The 20,711-nt window shown below is 33.9% G+C and overlaps 2 protein-coding genes across 3 annotated transcripts in view; one reads left to right on the plus strand and one right to left on the minus strand.

Moving 5' to 3' along the window:
- Positions 1–13,297, plus strand: part of LOC125056028 (synapsin) — a 94,294-nt gene extending 80,997 nt beyond the window's left edge. For both annotated transcript variants that reach the window (XM_047658843.1, XM_047658842.1), the window contains exons 10-15: positions 5,058–5,150; positions 8,382–8,494; positions 10,144–10,240; positions 12,287–12,454; positions 12,642–12,870; positions 13,026–13,297. In XM_047658843.1, the coding sequence (XP_047514799.1) occupies positions 5,058–5,150; positions 8,382–8,494; positions 10,144–10,240; positions 12,287–12,454; positions 12,642–12,870; positions 13,026–13,213 (888 nt within the window). In that variant the 3' untranslated portion in view covers positions 13,214–13,297. The remainder of the gene's footprint in view (positions 1–5,057; positions 5,151–8,381; positions 8,495–10,143; positions 10,241–12,286; positions 12,455–12,641; positions 12,871–13,025) is intronic.
- Positions 13,298–16,274: 2,977 nt separating this feature from the next.
- LOC125056107 (UPF0691 protein C9orf116) lies at positions 16,275–19,772 on the minus strand. The gene is made up of 3 exons (XM_047659045.1): positions 19,512–19,772; positions 18,410–18,496; positions 16,275–16,412 (listed from the first exon to the last, which is right to left on the minus strand). Exons 1-3 carry the CDS (start codon positions 19,663–19,665, stop codon positions 16,288–16,290), a joined length of 366 nt encoding a protein of 121 aa, XP_047515001.1. The 5' UTR covers positions 19,666–19,772; the 3' UTR covers positions 16,275–16,287.
- Positions 19,773–20,711: the final 939 nt, after the last annotated feature.

Genomic DNA, 20,711 nt, shown 5'->3' on the forward strand with positions numbered 1-20,711 from the left:
TTTATGCTACGTTTAGAATCTAAGGACGTACCAATTTTGAACACAAGCAAGTGCGATTTATAGATCCAGCAATACTTAAGGAGTCATAAAAGTGTCCATAAATTTGAAAATTTATAGCTTTCGTGTTTATGAAAAAATGATTTATTTGAAAGAGTTGTTTAAAAACTGATGGGTTTACCTGCAACATGTGAGATGTATGATCTAAACACGCATTTTATAAAAATAAATTTAGTTTCGCTATAATCGACATTACATAGGCGCCCACGAGAATACGTAATGGATTTGCAATAGTTATTTTCAAACGTATATAATCTTTACACTAGTACCTAAATTACTTGTTTTATTTATTTTTCCATAATTTTTTACGCATTATTTCACTAGGGAAGACTGTTCACCGTGGTTCTCCTAATTGTTGTAGTTCTTCGAATCTTTTGTATTGTGTAACAAAGTTTTGCGATAATGAAGTCGTAGAAGGGTTCTGTAGTATAGGTTTACCCAGAACAATAGGTTATAGAGTAGTTCCTAGGATATGGTCAAGCCTGCTACTACTAACTACCAACAACAAATTCACCAATTTCAATATAACATTTTCGTACAACGTAATTCCAAGTTTACGAAACCTGCGTTACGGATTTTCAGAGAAATATTGGGTATTTCATTACCGAATTGGATTTATAGAGTAACACATCAGATGCGTCTATTTCAGCCCTGCGATTCTGTAACTCACTTTACGAACTCACACAGCGGTTTTCGCATCGGTGGTCGCTCTCAAATCAGTCGTGAAGCAGTCATTTTATGATTTGGCATTCTGATAAACACTAAACTACAAGCTCCCACCTTTTCAGAATGGCAAATCATAAAATGACTGATTTGAGAGCGACCGCCGATGCGAAAACCGCTGTGTGAGTTCGAAAAGTGAGTTACAGAATCGCAGGGCAGGTACAAAATATTTTAAAAGAATTCAAAATATTTTGTTCCTATAAATTTGCAAGGTTTTGAAATTTATACGTTTCCAATACTTCACTAGTTTGATCGTCAAGTGAGTTATATTTAGAATGATATTGCATATTGAATTTGTGCCAATTTCTAAACTATGACAAATGCATACATTTTCGAGAAACCATTATTTGACTTTACATCCGTTTCGATTTTATTGAGTGCAAAAGTTTTCAAACATTAACGCCTGCGTAATTAAGATCGAGGAGTAGGAAGTACGAATAATACTTAAACAATAATACGTAATAGAATAGTAAATGAGATACGTAATGTGGTATAAAAGAGAACGTAAAGAGGGAATGCTTAGGTGGTTTTTCTATGAATAAATAAGTTGAGTCGGGTACATACCTGGACCAAATCCAGGACATACTAGACAAGGGAAAGGTCCATGAAAAATGTCATGAAAGTGGATGAAGCCAGGGCCGTAGCAAGTGTAGATGGTAGCCTCTATCTAACCCTTCGAGGAACAGGCGTAAGTGTATAAAAAAATAAAATAGTTACACTAAACTTTTATATAGAAACTAGCTGACCGGGCAAACCTCGTTTTGCCATGTATAGATAATATTATTTCTAGGAAACCTATTTTTAGTTGAATTTAATTATTTATCTACTTTAATAAAAAATAGGGGTTGATCGTAGAGGGGTGAAAATTAAGGGTTGTATGTATTTTTGTATGCTATATCGTAAAAAAAAAAACAAAACAAAATTATGAAAAATTATAAAAAAATTGGGGTGGGACCCCTTATCACTTAGGGGTTTGAAAAATAGATAGTAGCCAATTCTCATACTTACTGAATATGCACACAAAATTTCATGAGAATCTGTCAAGCCGTTTCGGAGGAGTTTAACTACAAACACCGCGACACGAGAATTTTATATATTAGATTTAAATCCTTCGGATACAATTTGTGTAGTACACCAAATGTATGAAAAATAGATAGTGGAGCTGTCAGAAACTGATAAACTTGATGAAACTATATGATTCGTGCTAAACTACTGCACTGTGATACTAATGGTATTAGACTGTGATAAAACAAAAGACGAAATAATGATTTGTTTGATTGTTATGGGTCAATCTCTTCAATTGCAGACACTTAAGCGATCCGTCTTTGGTTTGGACCCGACACAGACATTTTAACGGTCAAAATGAAAAACAATAAATCTGGCGTAGACAGAAGACACGTGCGTACAATGCCATAGTATATGTTACCATTATCTTATGCAAGAAAATCTTAAACAAATACTTGAATGTATTATATTACAGTAAGTGTTACGCCCAAACATATCCAAATCAGAAAATTAAATCTTTTTGTAAAGATTCCAGACATCTGAATCTTTGATCTCAAAATTGAATCACTTTAAGAGATCATGACATCCAAATATTATTAGTGAATTTGTTTGACAAGAGTAGTCATGCTACGCCTAAACATCTGAATCATTTATGATGAATCTATATATTATATTAAAATGAATCCCTATTTCCCTTGGTCACGGCATCACGCGTGAACGGCTGGACCGATTTCGCAAATTTTTTGATGTGTTTGTTTTTGTCAGGAGAAGGTTCTTATGAAAGAAAATTGCGCGGAAAATTAGAAAATTTAAGATAACTTAACCACCGTAATCCTGACTTTTGTTACATTGATAAAATACGTATAAAATAACTTATCACATGGCCCATTCCCGTGTCGGAGTACCAACAAAACTAAAAATACGTAAAAATAAACGCACCAGAAAAAAAAACAAAGATTGTTGTATATCATTAAGCATTAGAATAATAAACACTTTGTTTCTGAAATATTTTTTAGTTAATTATACCAATTCAAAATCAATATTCATTGTTCACAGAACAACGTCTGTCGGGTCCTCTAGTTTTCGTATAGATAACGAATATAGGAACTGGATACGGTTTCATAACCGTTATTATTTTAAGTTTATTGGTTTTAAATACCCTGTAGGGATAAGGTAATTAAGATAGCAATTTTTGGTAAGGACTGCTGTTTGGCTGTCCGTCTTCGAAGGGTATCTTTAAAAACACAAGAGGCAGTGTTAGTCTAGTTTAAACTCAGAGTCTGCATTAATAGAATTTTCTATGTTCCATTAACAATTGCTCTTATTAATAAAATATATTTTTAACTCCGAGGCCAGCCTTGCGATTCTGTAACTCACTTTTCAAACTCACACAGCGGTTTTCACAGCGGCGGTCGTGCTCAAATCAGTCGTGAAACAGCCATTTTATTATTTGGCATTCTGATAGACAATATACTACAAGCTCCCTCCTTATCAGAATGCCAAATCAGCCGCTGTGAAAACCGCTGTGTGAGAAGTGAGTTACAGAATTGCAAGGCTGGCCCCAAATGTAGCGCTTATAAGTAGATTTAAAGTATACTGCTTATAAAGTATACTTATATAAAGTATACGGCTTATATAAAAACAATGTGAATATAATACATTATGCGCATAAACAAAAAACATGAATCGTTTTGATTAATGGTCGATCCTATGATAATGCTAATGGTATAATCACAGTACCGGCATTATTAACAGTTCTACATTTATTACTCATATTTCTATATTGCCTTTGATGGTTTTCCAGTTCATTTAATAATTATAATGTCAAGCGCGTTTTAATGATAGACTATTTATTTTAATTTCAGCAGTAATTGCCGCTCCATATGTTTATGTCTTAGACAGATTTGAGTATTCTGCTAAAGGATTTTTTTGCTTTTGGCCACTATCCCACATGATGTTAAGTGAGATATGGCCTATTGGAGAACATGCTTGTCTAGATGCCTGTTTAACCACCGCTTAAATTAACCCATATTATACTGTCTAGGGAAGATGGAAGGGGGATCCACTCCTTTGCTGTTTTTAAAAGAAATGACGAACCAAATCGTGCAGTGCAGGACCTGGGGTAGTTGACAATGAAGGGGCGAAACTCCAGCATGCTTCTAGATGAGCGATGTTAGGGACAAGAAAATTTAATAAAACCAGCAATGCGGTGGAAACTATTACTATTATCTTAAATTAAACAAATTTTTTAAGGCATATATAGTTTGTGGTAATTCATGCGTTATAGGTTTATAAATTGATATTTTCTTATTATAAATAGTTCAATTAGTCCTTTGCATTTCTAATATCCATCATTTGTAGTGCTTTCATAGTAAAAAAGTCTTTATTATTAAAATAAAGTTTGAAGTGTTGGCCTAGTGGCTTCAGCGTGCGGTATTCTCATCCCTGAGGTCGTAGGTTCCATGCCCGATTGCATCACTGCATTTGTATAGGTTCGGTGCTTCATTGGACTTTCTATGTGCGCATTTAACATTCGCTCGAACGATAAACATCTCGAGGAAACCGGCTTACCTTAGAGCCAGTCGACGGCGTGTGTCAGGCACAGGAGGCTGATCAACTTGCCTATTGAATGATCATGAAGCTTATACAGAAATCTGAGGCTCAGACCTAAAAATTATATAGCGCCACTGATTAAAATATAAATAAGTTATTATAAAAATTCTCAATGTATTTACTATTTATATTAATTTCGGAAAATTTTCATAGAACATATTTATCTAAGTATTATACGAGTTCATCTCATTTTCTATTAATATCTTCGGAACCTTGCCTAAAGGGTCTCCTTTTGATAATATATTTTAGTTATAATATGTAAGGTTAGTTATTTATTTAAAATTTTCAGAATGATAACATGTTCAGAATAAATATTACTAAATATTAATTGTTATGTCTTTAATATGCCCCTTATTATGATTCATACATTTAACTTTGGCTCCTAGTAATGCATATTTTTCATGTATAAAGATCAACATAAACAGTAGCAAAAGAAAAACAATAACTGTCTCTTTTATACTCATAGGTTTGACCGAGCGCGAGAGAGACGGACAGTCCTTTCGTGATGTATTTGTGATTGAATTTCAGTTTGACATCACGTCTCGCGCTTATTCACAGACACTACACAAGCACAAAGTGTAAATGTGTTGAAGCCGCCAGCTTTAGATAACATACCTATAAGTATTGTTGATGTTTGAATTTTGTTGTCATTGCTACAGGTAACGGCACCAAAATTCCCAGTTGTGATCAAAATCGGGCATGCGCACAGCGGCGTCGCCAAAGTGAAAGTGGACTCTTTGGCCGACTTCCAGGTAAGCCCTATATGTATAACAGAAACAATAAAGAAAGCTTCCGCAGCTTTTAATTGGTAAAAGCAACACTTATGTTACATTTACATAATACTAGTTCTGTAATCTATATATATAAAAATGAAACCCGTTTTCCGTTGTCACGACATAACATGAAAACTGCTTGACCGATTTGTCTGATTCTTTTTTTATAATATTCCTTGAAGTACGAGGATGGTTCTTACGGAGAGAAAAATTAAAAAAAAAATGAGTGAAAAAGTCTAAAAACAACACTTTTCTATATTCCCATACAAAATATTCGTAATAATATTTAAAGGCAATTTGAACTTTAATACCATATCATAAAGTTCAAGTGTTAGTGGAGGGGTTCCGGGAAGGTAAATTTTTATTTTTTGACATAATGTATTTGTTGTATTATCAACTTTCTTTTTTTTATCTTACTAGCTAGACCGGTGTCCCGAATAGCAGAATAAGTATTAAAAAAAAATAAAGAATCGACTTTAAGGCGGTACGATGTTCGCCATGCCAGCTAGTACTAAAATAAAAATGTATAAACACAAAAATATTTTCAAAAGAAATTCATTAAAGGACTGGCTTATGAACTTATGCTGTGTGTGGAGATGCTTCTGAAACCTAATATCTAGTTACACATTTCACTCACTCACTGGGGTATGCTGAAACATACACACAAAAAATCAAATCGATCAAAATTTTATCGAAGTCGGTTTAAAATGTTATTAAAGATTGTGTATCAGGCTCAGAAGACCTATGTATAAAGATAAATTATCTGCAAAACAGAAGCAGACACACATAAGATACAAAAATATTCGTTAAATCACTCTCACAAGGTTTTCACCTCAATTAATAAATCCTGGAAAAATGTTTACGCTGTGAGACCAAAATTCATTTAAACAAGCTATACAAACTTTTTTATAACCACATTCGCTTTTTATAGACTTTCACACTCTCCCTTATAATCCCAGCTTAACTTTTATTCCCTTCAAACGCCACAAAATAATACTTTTGAGATATACTTTGTGCTTTATTTGAGCACTGTATAGAATTAATTAAATTATAAACAGTTTATACGATTTATTTATATTATTTTATTAATTATATTATTAAGTCGCTTTAATAGACTTTCTATTAAAGCGACTTAATAATTACCATAATTATAGCCTAACTATGGTTAGCTTTGTACAATTTAAAATTTTATAGTTATTCACAATAGTTTATGTGAGCTAATAAAATAGTGATTTTATGGTAACGTTATGAAAATCGGCTACGTGTGTTACCTAAGGGTAAAGTTCGCGAATCTCAACGAGTTTGAAGCACGGTTTTGCTTATTAGGACTTGTTCGATCATAGCAGCATCAGGGTAAAGTTCAGAAACGAGAGTTCTAACGCGTTTCAAGCGTTTTAAGACTGACTAACAACTAAGTGCTAAGACTGTCTCAGAGCTAAGACTGTCAGAGAGCTAAGACTCACTAAGACCTATGACTGACTAAGAGCTAAGGCTGACTAAGAGCTAAGACTGACTAAGAGCTAATACTGATTAAGAGCTAAGACTGACTAAGAGCTAAGGCTGACTAAGAGCTAAGACTGACTAAGAGCTAATACTGATTAAGAGCTAAGACTGACTAAGAGCTAATACTGATTAAAAGCTAAGACTGACTAAGAGAAAAGACTGTCTAAGATCTAAGTCTGACTAAGAGCTAAGGCTGACTAAGATCTTAGTCTGACTAAGAGCTAAGACTGACTACGAGCTAAGACTAACCAAGAGCTAAGACTGACTAAGAGCTAAGACTGACAAAGATCTTAGTCTGACTAAGAGCTAAGACTGACTCCCGTAGGAAAAAATGCATCCTATATGCATCCAGTACGAATCAATACTAGGCCTAACAAAAACGTATTGGATTTGACATACGAAATTCATCCTTAGCACTAGGTCTGGACTTTGAAACCTGGTAGCGGGAACTATCAAAATATGCCAAAATCCATCATTACAATAAACTATTAAAAATAACTTATATTTTATAGCTAAGTCATAAACACTGTAATTACTAAATTGTCGATTGATATCGGAGTAGAACACGATATTTTAACTACACACAAGGTATGTTACAGTTATAAGCACTTAGCAATCAAAAATCACGAAGCCAAGCATCACGAAGGTTTAATGGTTATACTCCATAAATATGAATTGCAAAATATGTTGCTTAGGGCAAATCTCGAACATGGATTAACCAATGCGAATAATATTTTTTTTATTATTCCTTGAAAAAGTTAAGAAAATAGTTTTATTTAGTACTTCGGTTTTTATTCCGGTAAAGAGAACACTCTGTATGGGGTAGCTTAGCAAAATGTTCCATATATTGATATGTAACATATTAAGGGGAAACATAGTGCGCGGGGGCTAGCAATAATATATTAAAACCATTATTTCGTATATCTTACTAACAAAATTTTAAACTACAGTAAAATTATATATATATATTAAATAAATAATTTAATTCTGTGAACACTATATAATTTATTAGGATTTTATGTCTTTGATAACAAGCCATTGAACAACGAACGTACCTACCGTACCATTAAAATAATCCTACAATAAACTACAACAAATTCAAATATGTAGATTGGAGATTTCACAAAGAAAAATAATATCAATAGCACAAAGAAGTACTCTACTCTTACAAGGATTTTTACAAGAGTATCATCATATTAAAAAAAAAACCCGTTACTAAAGCTAAAGACAATCAAATAAAAAACTAATACACACAACATTTTTACTTTAACAAGAAAAAAAAACTATTGGTTGTTTGTAAAGTAGGTTTACGATCGAGATGTTTACGTGATAACGTCTTATTGGTGATATAAGTTTTTGGGAAGTAAGGAATTAATGAAGATAACAATTTTTTCAAATTTTAAATTACATTTATCGTTTTATTCACACTTTTGATGATAAATTTCGGGTGTAAAATGACAAGTTTACTTATTCGACTATGATATACATTTTTCTTCATACATTCACGGAATGACTGGCAGCGCTCGAGATGAGACGGGAGATCGATCCGTCTCTCTCTCGTTATACCTGCGATCGCGCTCGTGAGGTTTTGGTGTGACACAAGTTTCTGAACATGTCACCCGACTAAAACGATTTTAAAGACGTTATCACGTCAAAACAAATTCACGTATTACTCAACAAATCTTAACGATTAGTTTTTGTTTTAAGGACATTGCGGGCGTTGTTGCAATGTTGGGTAGCTACTGCACCGTTGAGCCATACATCGACGCTAAATATGATATCCACATACAGAAGATCGGCACCAACTATAAAGCTTTTATGTAAGTATAAAATATTAATGCTCTGTTTATTTAAACAACCACGGGCCTAGTGAGATGATAGAAAAGGACAAACCCATTCGAATTAGTGTGAGTGCACGTTGGTAAGTGGATAAAGAATAGTATACAAGTATAGTCTTACCCTTAATAGAGACTGTAAGTAGTGTTAATGTACACATTCTTATAGTAATATTCCTTATTAGTATTTATTTAACTCTAATGTTAAATGATGTCTTTGTACAGAGACAATATAAATAAAAAAATTAACGGTACCACTAAATCCAAGACGTCTCAGATTAGAATTTCGCGTCAAGTCATCCCCCGCGTTATAATTAGGTACACGCGCGCAATGTTATAATTATACTCATGTATAGGCTACAATACATTAACTATACAAAAACCATTTAGAATCAATAGTTCCTGTGTGAATTTATTTGTGTTTTGAATTTATTTTTAATAGGAAGAGTAATTAATGAAATAAGCGTAATTTGTAGATTAATAATTAATTAATACATAAAGCGCCTGATCGATATTTCACGTTTAATATGTTGTAAGACTTTTACTAACAAAAGGCTTTCGGTATCAATTTATAGGATCTGTGGTCATATGCTGCTATTCAATTTCTGATGTGATTTATACCGTAGTACTGGAGCACAAAGAGATCAGAGAGTCAAAATTATTGTATGGCTATTTATGCAATAGGCCAAAACTATTACGACACTACACTTTAGTACATAATTCAGCGAATTAAAATAAGTCCCATTGACTTATTGGAAATACAAATCTCCAAGGTTATATTAAGGTCGTGTTAAAATAAAGCCAAACATTTAGTTGGAACAGTCTAGGTCAGTGATGGGCAAACTTTTTAAAAGGAGGGCCAGATGAAATTTAAAAATTTACAGGCGGGACAAAAAAAAAATACAAGTTATAGGCCTAAACCTTTTTATTGTTTAATTTTACATCATACACAACTTATATACTAAAATGGTAAAAACTTCCAACCAACTCACAAAAAATGATTAATCTTTAGAAGAGCATGAAGGCGTATGAGACAGATGAAACTGTGACTGAGATTCTAAAAGTTGATCATAATTTGGTAGAAACTGAGATGAGCTGATTCGCAGTAGTGAAGCTAAATTATGGTCAGTCAATCGGTTTCTAACACTGTTTTTGCGAAGCTTCATAGTAGAAAACACCTGTTCACAGATGTAAGAAGAGGAATACATCGAAATTATCTTCTACGGAAAGAAAACACGCGATGCAAACTCAGTTAGTGTTAGATGCGATAATACCATACCTAAGGCACCCGTTAACTATTATAGCTGCACAAAAAAAATTATCACTTCTTATGTGCAATTAATTTTAGGGGTTAATCAAAATCGTGTCGCGGACCGGATCAGACTAGCCCGAGGGCCGCACTTGGCCCACGGGCCGTACTTTGCCCATGACTGGTCTAGGTATTATGTTCCTTACTACTCGTGATACTATCATAAAACGAATTTTTAAGACATCACCTCGCTTGCTACGACACCATGCTATTTTCAAATTTGGAATGTCTTAATTTTCTTCAAACTATAAGGCAATATACCTTTAGACGCAAATGTGAACATTTACTATAAACAGTATGATTAATATTTATTACTGTGTTTTAGGCGCAAGTCTATATCTGGCAACTGGAAAACTAATCAGGGATCAGCGATGCTGGAAGCTATCGGCATGAATGATAGATACAAGATGTGGATTGATGAGGTAAGCGAGACCTTATATGAAATACGAGTAGTATTTTGTAACAGTCGTTATGGCTTTATTCTAAAACGTAAAACTTATTTCAAGTATTTGCAATTACTGGGAACCGTATATGTGAAGCTTAATGTATTTTTTACATTTCTTGAAGAGATTATGAGCTAAGATACGAATTGGAATAAGCCTTCAATTAGGGTTAGTTAAACTACTAATAAATTAAATTAAAAGCTTTTATTTAACTCGTCGGAAAATGGAAATGTACTGCTCTATCATTCCTTATCCTACATTAGTTGTTAGTTATTCAAGTATCAAATTCGTAGCTTATATTTATTTATTATTTATTAATTCACCATAAATACTAAGTGAAAAGCCTGTTTTATTTTGTTCATTTAATTCAAAATCAAATACAAGGTTCATAAAATTAAAATAAAATTATTTTTATTTTATTTTGTTCATTTAATTCAAAATCAAATAAATACAAGGTTCATACAACACCGGATGGGCAAATCAAGCGTATTACATAGTTTGTACCACAAAGAACGGTTCGATGGCCGATGTTACAAAATTTTATATTACATATAATAAAAAGCCGTGAGGGAATACCTTATTTCGATATATTTATATACGGTATATGTTTATGTTTGAATGTGTATTCCGTTTTTGGCTTCCGTATATAATGTAATTGTTTAATGAGTACCTGTAGGAATACTCATGAGCAAATAAATAAATTAGTTACAATACGCACAAAACACTCACTACGAAATTATAAAATTTCGGACTTTACTAATAAGTTGCGTTTAGCATAACTCGAGCCAAACAAAAGCAAGCGATCAAAATATTTTAGATTACCCTCATCAAAATTTATGAAATAAAATATATGTATTTCGAACATAGTTAAAATATAAGATTTTTTTGTTCTTGTATTAAACATCAATTATAGAAATCTAAATACAATAGACAGCATGAACTGAACAGAAATAACTAAATCGTACAATGTTATAGCAACCGCGATCATTATTTTCACTTCAACCTCTTATTGGTGAAATAAAATATCGTAGTATCGATTTCCCTTGTTTCTCGGAAGGTCACGTTTGGGATCTCAAAGCTCAAATAGAATAAACAATTCACAATAAATTGCTATCCCTTATTTGTACAAATTGTTATTTGTTTGTACACTGGCTGAGTTCACAAGAGTTGCTTACTATATTATTAGTTATAAGATTTAGGTATATAAATATATATTCTTTAATGTTTTTTATCCAGGTTAATTGGTGTGGGTTTAAATATTGTGTCGTTCTATCGAATTAGTAATTACTGTAAAGATAGAATAATGTAATATGGAAAAAAAATCTTAGGTTTCCTTTCGGTTTACTTTCCGTTTTCCCGTCACCACAGCTGAATTGATAGCACATGGCGTTTGACATAGAGGACTTGAATGTGATTCGCTTCGATTTTCGGCTGATTCGTCGAAAATTGGTTAATTAAACGATAATGGAAATACCCCAAGTCCTATAACATTAAACATGTCTTTTTGTTAAGTAGAATAATAGTGATAATCTAATAAAGCCTACGTTTTTCGACCAATGTATTTTTTATTTGCGCAATTAATGAGTACTAATCCGATGATGGAAAGTTTCAAGGCAACCGCTATATTCAAGACTCTTCGACTACCTTTTTCAGCCTTCTGTGCCTGACATAATAACAATAAAAGCCTTTTATTTCGGATACTTTACATTTATATATCCATTATCTCGCTTCTTTGGCAAAGGCCAAATCCAAATCCCGACATTTATGTCTGCTCTGTGCCAATCACTGCCATCTGCTGTTAATCTGGTCTATCCACTAAATTGTCTTCCTGTTTTGCGTTTATTGCTTAGGAATTTGTTGCTCCACTTTTCTGTTCCCTTTGCCATGTGCCCCGCAAATTTCCACTTAAGTTTATTTATTTTCATTAACCTTTAACATACTTCCCTATTAAGAAAATGTATATACAGATACATTCGTAGAGGTTATTAATAATTAATGCTATAATGAAATCGTTACATTTTATAGGTGAGCGAAATCTTCGGTGGTCTCGAAGTATGTGCCCTAGAACTAGTAGTTGGAAAGGATGGCCGCGAACACATCATCGAGCTAAACGATTCAGCTACCTCATTCATGGGTGACTCGCAGGAAGAAGACCGGCGCCATCTTGCCGAACTTGTCTTCCAACGGATGCAGGTAAACCTATTGCTCTCGTTATTTGTGAAAACAAAAGATTATATATTTTACGCAATGATATAATCGAGTGATATCATTTTATAATTACTGACAAAGTTTCAAGAAAAGTATTAAATTAATTAGATTTGGAAATTTCTAAATCTGTCTCAAACGTGCACTTTTAACCATAACCTGTTCTAATTTTCAGAACGTCTGCCGTCCGGGTATCACCAAAACGACATCCCGAAGCTCCGTATCCAACAGTGGAGCAGCCTCGCCAGAAGAACGTACCCCAGCTCACGTACCAGGAGGTCCCCCTAGCGTCCCACCTCCCGCGCCTCTTGCTACAGCCACTAGCATCGACCGACCCTTACCTCCAATACCAGCGGAGCCTTCACAGCCACCACCACCACCACTAACTCGTCGGGATTCTCAAAGTATTTTAATTTAAATGTTACCCTTAATGCGACATCAATTGACTGTGTATTAATTTCAATGAGTTATTATGAATTGAAATCGGTCAATATTTATTTCAAACGCCTTTCTATAATAAGCCAAATGATAATTACTATTAATTTACGGAACTTTACAGTATCCCAATCGTCAACGGTCTCCTCAACATCTGCCGCACCAGCTACCACCGCCACTGCCACTACAACAACCTCTGGCGGAAGCCGCTTTTCCCGCCAAGGATCTCTGAGCGCAGCGCTCACTGAAGACGCGGAGGACACCATGAAGAATCTCCGAAAGACCTTCGCCGGGATCTTCGGGGATATGTAGACGGTTTAATTGATAATTTTGTTTTCGTTTAAAGGATTGAGTTGTATTTGAGTGCGGTTACAAGATTGTAGAGCAACCAACAAATACAATTTTACGTTTTGTGACAGAAATTATGTAATAATTAAATTATGGTATTATTAATGCTTCCCGTTTCACAAACAAAAACAAACGTTAATTGTACTTAAAATCAATTACAGAATGTGTTTTTGCATTTTACGATTAAATTGTCTAACCGCAATATTATTCAGATTAAAACATTTTATTCAAAGCATAATAAGATAAATTAAAAGTAGCATTAATCCATAACGGATTTCCTGTTTGCCTCTTCCTGAACATTTAGTTTAAGTGTTGATAGTAATAGATTTTTTACAGTTAGTTAAAATATGTGAATTTTACAAATCATAAAAGCTATATTGTGATTGAAGCTCATACTTTTGAAATTCAGAATGAGAGTTGTAGTTGGATGAATCTCTCTGAAATATTCTCAAAGAACATGATATTGCTCCAAATATAGCTTATCTTTCAGATTTATTTATTTCGTGGGCGACGGAAATGCTATCTATAGAGTATTGTTAGTATCTATAAGCTATTTAAGACAATATTGTTGAACGCAGTGTATTCCACATTTTATAGTATTATTTAATCCTAGTAGAATTAGATATAAGGAGTTATATAACGTCTACTACATTGCTTTCTTCCTCTTAGCTTTCTGTCTTCATATGTTTATTATTTTCCTTGCTTAGTATAAATTTGTTAGCAAAAAAGACTGCTCTGACATTATCAATTTTATCATATCAGGTGACGTTTCACATTGTTATTATTGTGCGTGCTTCGACTATAAATCTATCTTAATATTCAGTAGCAAATCTAGTAATAACTTTATTAGTAGCTGATTTTGTAAGATAACTTATGTGACAAGCGAACAGAACACATAACAGAGGCTTCTATAAGTACTATTGCAGAGAATATTTATATCATATTATTGTATTTACATAAAGTCTTACCATACATTCTGGTAAATACTATACTGGCAGTACCGACTTGACTTAATCTCCTATAACCCTTAGATACATGGGCGTCCACAGTGAGTATCCATCGCGTTCGGTCTTGAGACTCGTATTTCACTTCGTTCCAAGTCTTTCCGGCTCTCTTTTTCTGGAACTGTACGACGCCATGTTTGCTTGGGACGGCCACGCCTCCGATTTCCTTGCGGGTTCCAAGCTCCTCCTTGGCAATATATTTGGAATCTCTTCAGATTGTATGTATTTCGCTTGACTTGCTGGCCAATCGGGGTTTCTTGGCAGCGCTTCCAAAGTTGCTCGTTAGAGATCGAGATAGTAGATATCCAGAAAACGACGTAGACCGCGGTTGTACCGAATAATTATTGTCACCACAAGTGTGTACTGGAATTGATAATCTGCACAGTAGAGATATGTACTTATAGAAGATGTGTATCTCGTAGAAATTACATTTTAAACTTATGTTCGCAAGTTATATCATCCCATTTACTGTTGTACAACGAAGATTACATGTTATAATTAAGAGGATGAGGATTCAGAATGGGCAAGTTGAGTTTATGATAAGCACAGACTAGACTAGACCAACTAGATTTAGTCTGTGAATTGAAGTCAATAGAATTGTGTATTTGCTGCTGGGGCCTTGGTGTTGAGTCACAAACATACAATATGTGTAGAAAATATGTATTTGCACTCGTAGTTAGATTTTGACACGAAACCATTAGCAAATATAAATTTGTATCGGTTAAGACAAAAAGAGTACTTTAATGTAATGCTATTTTAGACTCATACAACTTTTTTATTTTCTTATCAATATTGAACAGTGTTGGCCTAGTGGCTTCAGCGTGCTACTCTCATCCCTGAGCTCGTAGCTTCGATCCACGGCTGTGCACAAATTCACTTTCTTTCTATGTGCACATTTAACATTTACTCGAACGGTAAAGTAAAATATCGTGAGGGAACCGGCTTGCCTTAGACCCAGTTGAAGGCGTGTTTCAGGCACAGGAGGCTGATCACCTACTTGCCTATTAGATTGACATATGATCATGAGACAGATACATAAGACCCAGACCTAAAAATGTTGTAGCGCCAAAGATTTATTTATTAACTATCAAATATTATAATACAGGTATTTTTTGACTTCTTTAAAGTTTACCTCTGTGACGACTCCTTTGCTCAACACCTGATAAAGTAAAGTAAAGAAAAGTAATTCATCAAAAAGTTACAACCAAAAAGGCATTACATTAGAGACCTCATAACATTTGCTATAGATTATACTGATTTTCCTTTGTTTTTTTAGACGATCCTCGAAATAAATGTTAAAATATAAATTATAAACTTAATATAATGCTGTTGTTGTTGTTGCTAAAAAAGTTATACATGTATCTACTCGTAAAATGATTTGTCATGATAAAATCAAAATATACTGTGCGAAAGCTACAAGAATCAAGAAAAACCAATACATACTTCCGTTATACACGTAGCCTGGACGTGGTGAGATAAAGCTCGATCACTTTAATAAGGCAATCAAATTAATCGTACGAAAACTAGATTATTTCACTTGTAGTTTTCGTAACAGTATAAAATTAAACGGTTATATCTTGACACAATCTTATATAATTAAAGAGACATGGTCTGTCGTGAATATAACACCAACATTTATTTGTATAAAATCTCCAAATAGTTCATTAATTGGGGTATTTATCACGTAATCAAAGCAATAATTTTGTTTAAGTATCCTCATTATATTAATGACATCCATGTCTAAATTTAAAGGAATTTGATTGCATGTTAATCTATATAATTAATATATACCAAATACCTCTTTTGGTAAGTAATTTATTTGTTGTTTCATTAACCTATACAAACTCATTAAAAAAGTTTCACGGTTATTCTAAATTCAAATTACAAAATTTAAAAATAAAATTCCAAACAAATTAGTAAAAAGTTTTGATTTGAACATCAGAATACTTCTAAAATTAAATATTTTCTAAACAGATAATATCACAATCATGAGGAATAATAGATTATAGATAAGCTATTGCAGTAAATCTAAAATTAACGATATCCAGCGGGGTCCATGCCAGTATTTAGGCTGTAATTTCTGTACATGCCAGCTGCGGATAAACGATTTGTGAACGTTTGACCAGCGGGGAAAAATACCGAAGGGACTGAATGGTAACCTAGAATGAGAACCATAATTTTATTATAATTTATACCCATTGACAACTATACAATAAGGCTTAATTATCTTGAGATGTTATTTTACGTAAAATTAAAAACAACGTTATTCAATAATGAGTGTTATTAGAAAATATATGATGAAAATCTTAAGATTACTAAGAACCAAAAAATCCATTCAATGGTACAAAAACTCAAAAAGTTCTGCATCGATCGAGCTGATATTTTAGAATGATATATAATACGCATCAAGGATTGTTTTTATCCATTTTTTTTCACAAGTATTGCAAAATTAAACTTATATGAAATGTTTTCTTTGTTTTGTTTCTCATTCCTCAACCATTCAATCACAATGTGCCATAGCGAAGCGTGGCAGGAAACAGCTAGTTGTTCTTATATTTTCTTTAGATACTACTGTGGAAGAAGGATGTTGTGCGCTTTAGACCTAAAGGGATCCTCGACAAGTCTAACGGCAGTCTCGAAAGCCCCAGTGGCTAAGATCAAGAATATCTATATATCCTTTGTGGTCGAGTTAACTGTGCTAGCGCGTATCAGTGATACCGTTATCGCAGTGATTAAAGCCGTAGATTGAAGGTGTGGCTATAAAATACACTAAAACACACATTATTCTAATCAAACAAAATAACACTGCTTAATTAGAAGATGTAGATTTGGCAAGAAAGCAAGCGTTAGTTATGTTAACATCATATAAAACGAATGGTAACCATGGCAACGATATACTTCAATCCACGAATCCACGGGATATACTGATAAGAATTTCCAAACCAATTCAACTTAGGGCCCTTCAAGAAAAGAGCGTACCAATTCTTAAACGCCCGGCAATGCCGAGTGCATTCAGCCTTGGGATTCTGTAACTCACTTTTCGAACTCACACAGCGGTTTTCACATCATTCTATAATTCAAGTCAAGTCATTTTATAATTTGCTATTCTGAAAAGGTGGGAGCTTGTTGTTTATTGTTTATCAGAATGCCAAATCATAAAATGACTGTTCACTACTGATTTGAGAGCGACCGCCGATGCGAAAACCGCTGTGTGAGTTACAGAATCGCAGGGCTGGCATGAGTGTACTTGGTCGGCGGTATCACTTAACATCAGATGAGCCTCAGTTCTATAAATAAAAAAGTAAGTAACTGAAAAAAGTGTGGCATATAGTAATAATTAGAATAATTGACATATTGACGAATAAAACATACAAATCAGCTTAAATACGTTTATTCCTTATCAATACATTTTTGCTTATAATGCTTTAAAATTATTAAATAAATGGTGGATCCATTTTTGTGTTCAACGAATAATTGCGATACATCCCAGCCGCTGCAAGATAATTGGAGAAACTTGGGCTCTTCGGATGATACGATGTAGGAACGGAATGCAAACCTAAAATGGCAATAAACATAGAACACACAAATAATGAAATTGGTACTTAGGTGTGTGTATTCCCAATGTTCATATTCTTGAGGTTGATAGAAATATAGATGCGTATGACGCTTCAGCGTGAGGCTTTCATAAATACAACATCTTTAATATATAAAACACTTTTATGACAATCACATGGAACAATACATAAAAACGCTGCAATACATCGTAATCAGGATTCGGCAAGCAATGCTTAAAAACAACCAGAGCGGTGCTATGTTCCCCTGCCGTTTCATATCAATCAATCGTATTTATTAGGATATACTATGGATAGCTGCTATGATATGAGAATATGAGAGCTTCGCGAAAGTCGTTATGGTTATAGTTTCTATGACAGCCAAAGTAGTCAAAGTAGTAAACAATGAACTACAAGCTCCCTCCTTATCAGAATGCCAAATCATAAAATGACTGCTTAACGACTGATTTGAGCCCGACCGCCGCTGTGAAAACCGTTGTGTGAGTTCGAAAAGTGAGTTACAGAATCGCAAGGCAGGGCTTGTACTTTAAGTAGAAAAACACTAATAAAGACCTCCTAATAACTGGTCGTAGTTTAAAACATACCTGGCGGAAACCAGCCGTATTCACTTGCCGAAGTTCTGTAAAATGGATGTTGCTTACTCAATTGACATCCATAACCATTGAACCAATCTGAAATAATAAAAAAATAAATATCTTATTTCTGCATTTAAGATGCTGGATTGTTTATGGTTTCGACTTAAAAAAATCTTATCGAAGCCAGAAGTATTTACAGTATCTTATTCATATCTTTATAAGGTTTTAGTTATATAATTTCTCACACCATAATATAATAATATGTTCTCTCTGAAATTTTACTTCCCGTTGTTAACAGTTAACATGATTCAAGAAATGCCTATAATACCTTATAGATTTTGATTCTATTAAAACTAGCGTTAATCAAAAGTCATTGAACCCATTCATAGCACAGATAATATCGATAGTCACTGATGCGGGTTCGTTTAATTATATCTACGTTTTGTCTGTGACTGTACTTTGTAACTCTAGATTAAATACAAACTTTTTCGTTCGATGTTACAACAAACCGGATGCGCGGGAAATTTAATCTTTCTCCCAATAGCGACAACAATACCAATCCCACTAATAAATAGTACAACTGTGTCGTTCTAATAATAACGAGGTAACTAAAAATAGGTATATCAGAAAGAATAGGAACTTGTAGCAAAAACGGCTAAAGAGCTCTTGTTTAAATAACATTTAAACAAACAAAATATTTATATAGATTCATTTTCTATATTAACGTTCATCACATCAACATCAACTATGCAAAAAACTCACTATTTAAGCTTTGTTAAAACTATCGCGGAACCCGCTTAAAAAGAAATATCAAGAATATCCAGCGCTAAATAGCCTGCATCACAAGCACACCCCAACATACACACCCTCTCATACATACATTCATCTACTTTCACACCATCACACAACACCGCCGAATTAGGTATAACTTAGTTATATCTATTTTATATTTTTTATTGATTTCTTCCTTTCGTAAATATTTGAACCTTGTTGTATATATTACCTATGTATTCCATTTTTGGCTTATCTGTAGTATATTTTTTCTGTTATATTATAATTTATGTTAGCTGTAGGATTACGAAATAAATAAATAATAAGTTCCATTTCTTACGTGGATGTTCAAATCTCTTTGGCAAATTGCAGGTAACAAATACGTCCGAAGTCTTGACTTCTTGTTTCCCGATCTCTTTCCGCAAACTTGCTCTATCACTGCAAGTCGCAGAACAGAATCCTGACTGTCTTTCTGATGAATGTTCCTCACTCATGCTTCTCCAAAAAATACTTTGTAAAAGCTTACTAAATGCGAAGGCAGATATGAACTATTTAATTGTTGTCATGGCAACAGAACGGCAACGATCGTTTGCGTTGAAGAATTCTTTATGAAGGTCCTATATAAGAAATATTATTTTATACCTGGCCTGTGCTTACTGTGCTTAACAATTCATTAATACATAATGTATGGTTTTAAGTAAATATCTTCCTTTCTGACCTAAAAGAGGACTTGAAAGACTTAGTTACTGCCTTGCTCACCTTACTCACTTTCGTACTCTCACAGCGGTTTTCGCAGCGGCGGTCGCGCTCAAATCAGTCGTGAAGCAGTCATTTTACGATTTGGCATTCTGATAAACAATAAACTACAAGCTCCCTACGCTTGTCAAGACGTAATGTGAAATTGCTTAACAGAATACCATGAGATTCCAAAAATCGAAGGGAGCGATTTTAGTGCGAGGTGAACTCATGGACTAACAGAATCGCACGGCTGGTCATCGCTTCGCTCGCGAATAGGAAATATAAATTTTGGAATTGTCATAATGTCATAAGTTTAAAATCTAAAAAAGGAGTTGAAATTATGGTCGCAGGCGAGGTTTGGTCAAGAGTGGGGCGAGTATGGGCAGGGTGGAAGGGTCTGAAGGAGGCTTTTGTGATCTGCAAACAGACTTTGTTTGTTTTTAATCAATTGTCTGAAATGAAGGCTATTTTTAGTTTAAAATCTAGAAGGTACAATGCAAAGATGGTATCAGCCTTGCGATTCTGTAACTCACTTTTCGAAATCACACAGCGGTTTTCACAGCGGCGGTCGCGCTCAAATCAGTCATTTTACGATTTGGCATTCTGATAAGGTCCCTCCTTGTAGTTTATTGTTTATCAGAATGTTCGAAAAGTTAGTTACAGAATCGCAAGGCTGAACCAGCTAAGTGTAGTTGATATGTAGTTTAGCTTTACGCTAATATCGAAGTTAGACAAGTTAGTTCGTGAAGCATAACTATCTTAACTACGTTTGCTGATAGCATAAATTAACTGAAATGCTTTA

The sequence above is a fragment of the Pieris napi genome, chromosome 14, assembly GCF_905475465.1.
Source record: "Pieris napi chromosome 14, ilPieNapi1.2, whole genome shotgun sequence".
Classification (NCBI taxonomy): Eukaryota; Metazoa; Arthropoda; class Insecta; order Lepidoptera; family Pieridae; genus Pieris; species Pieris napi.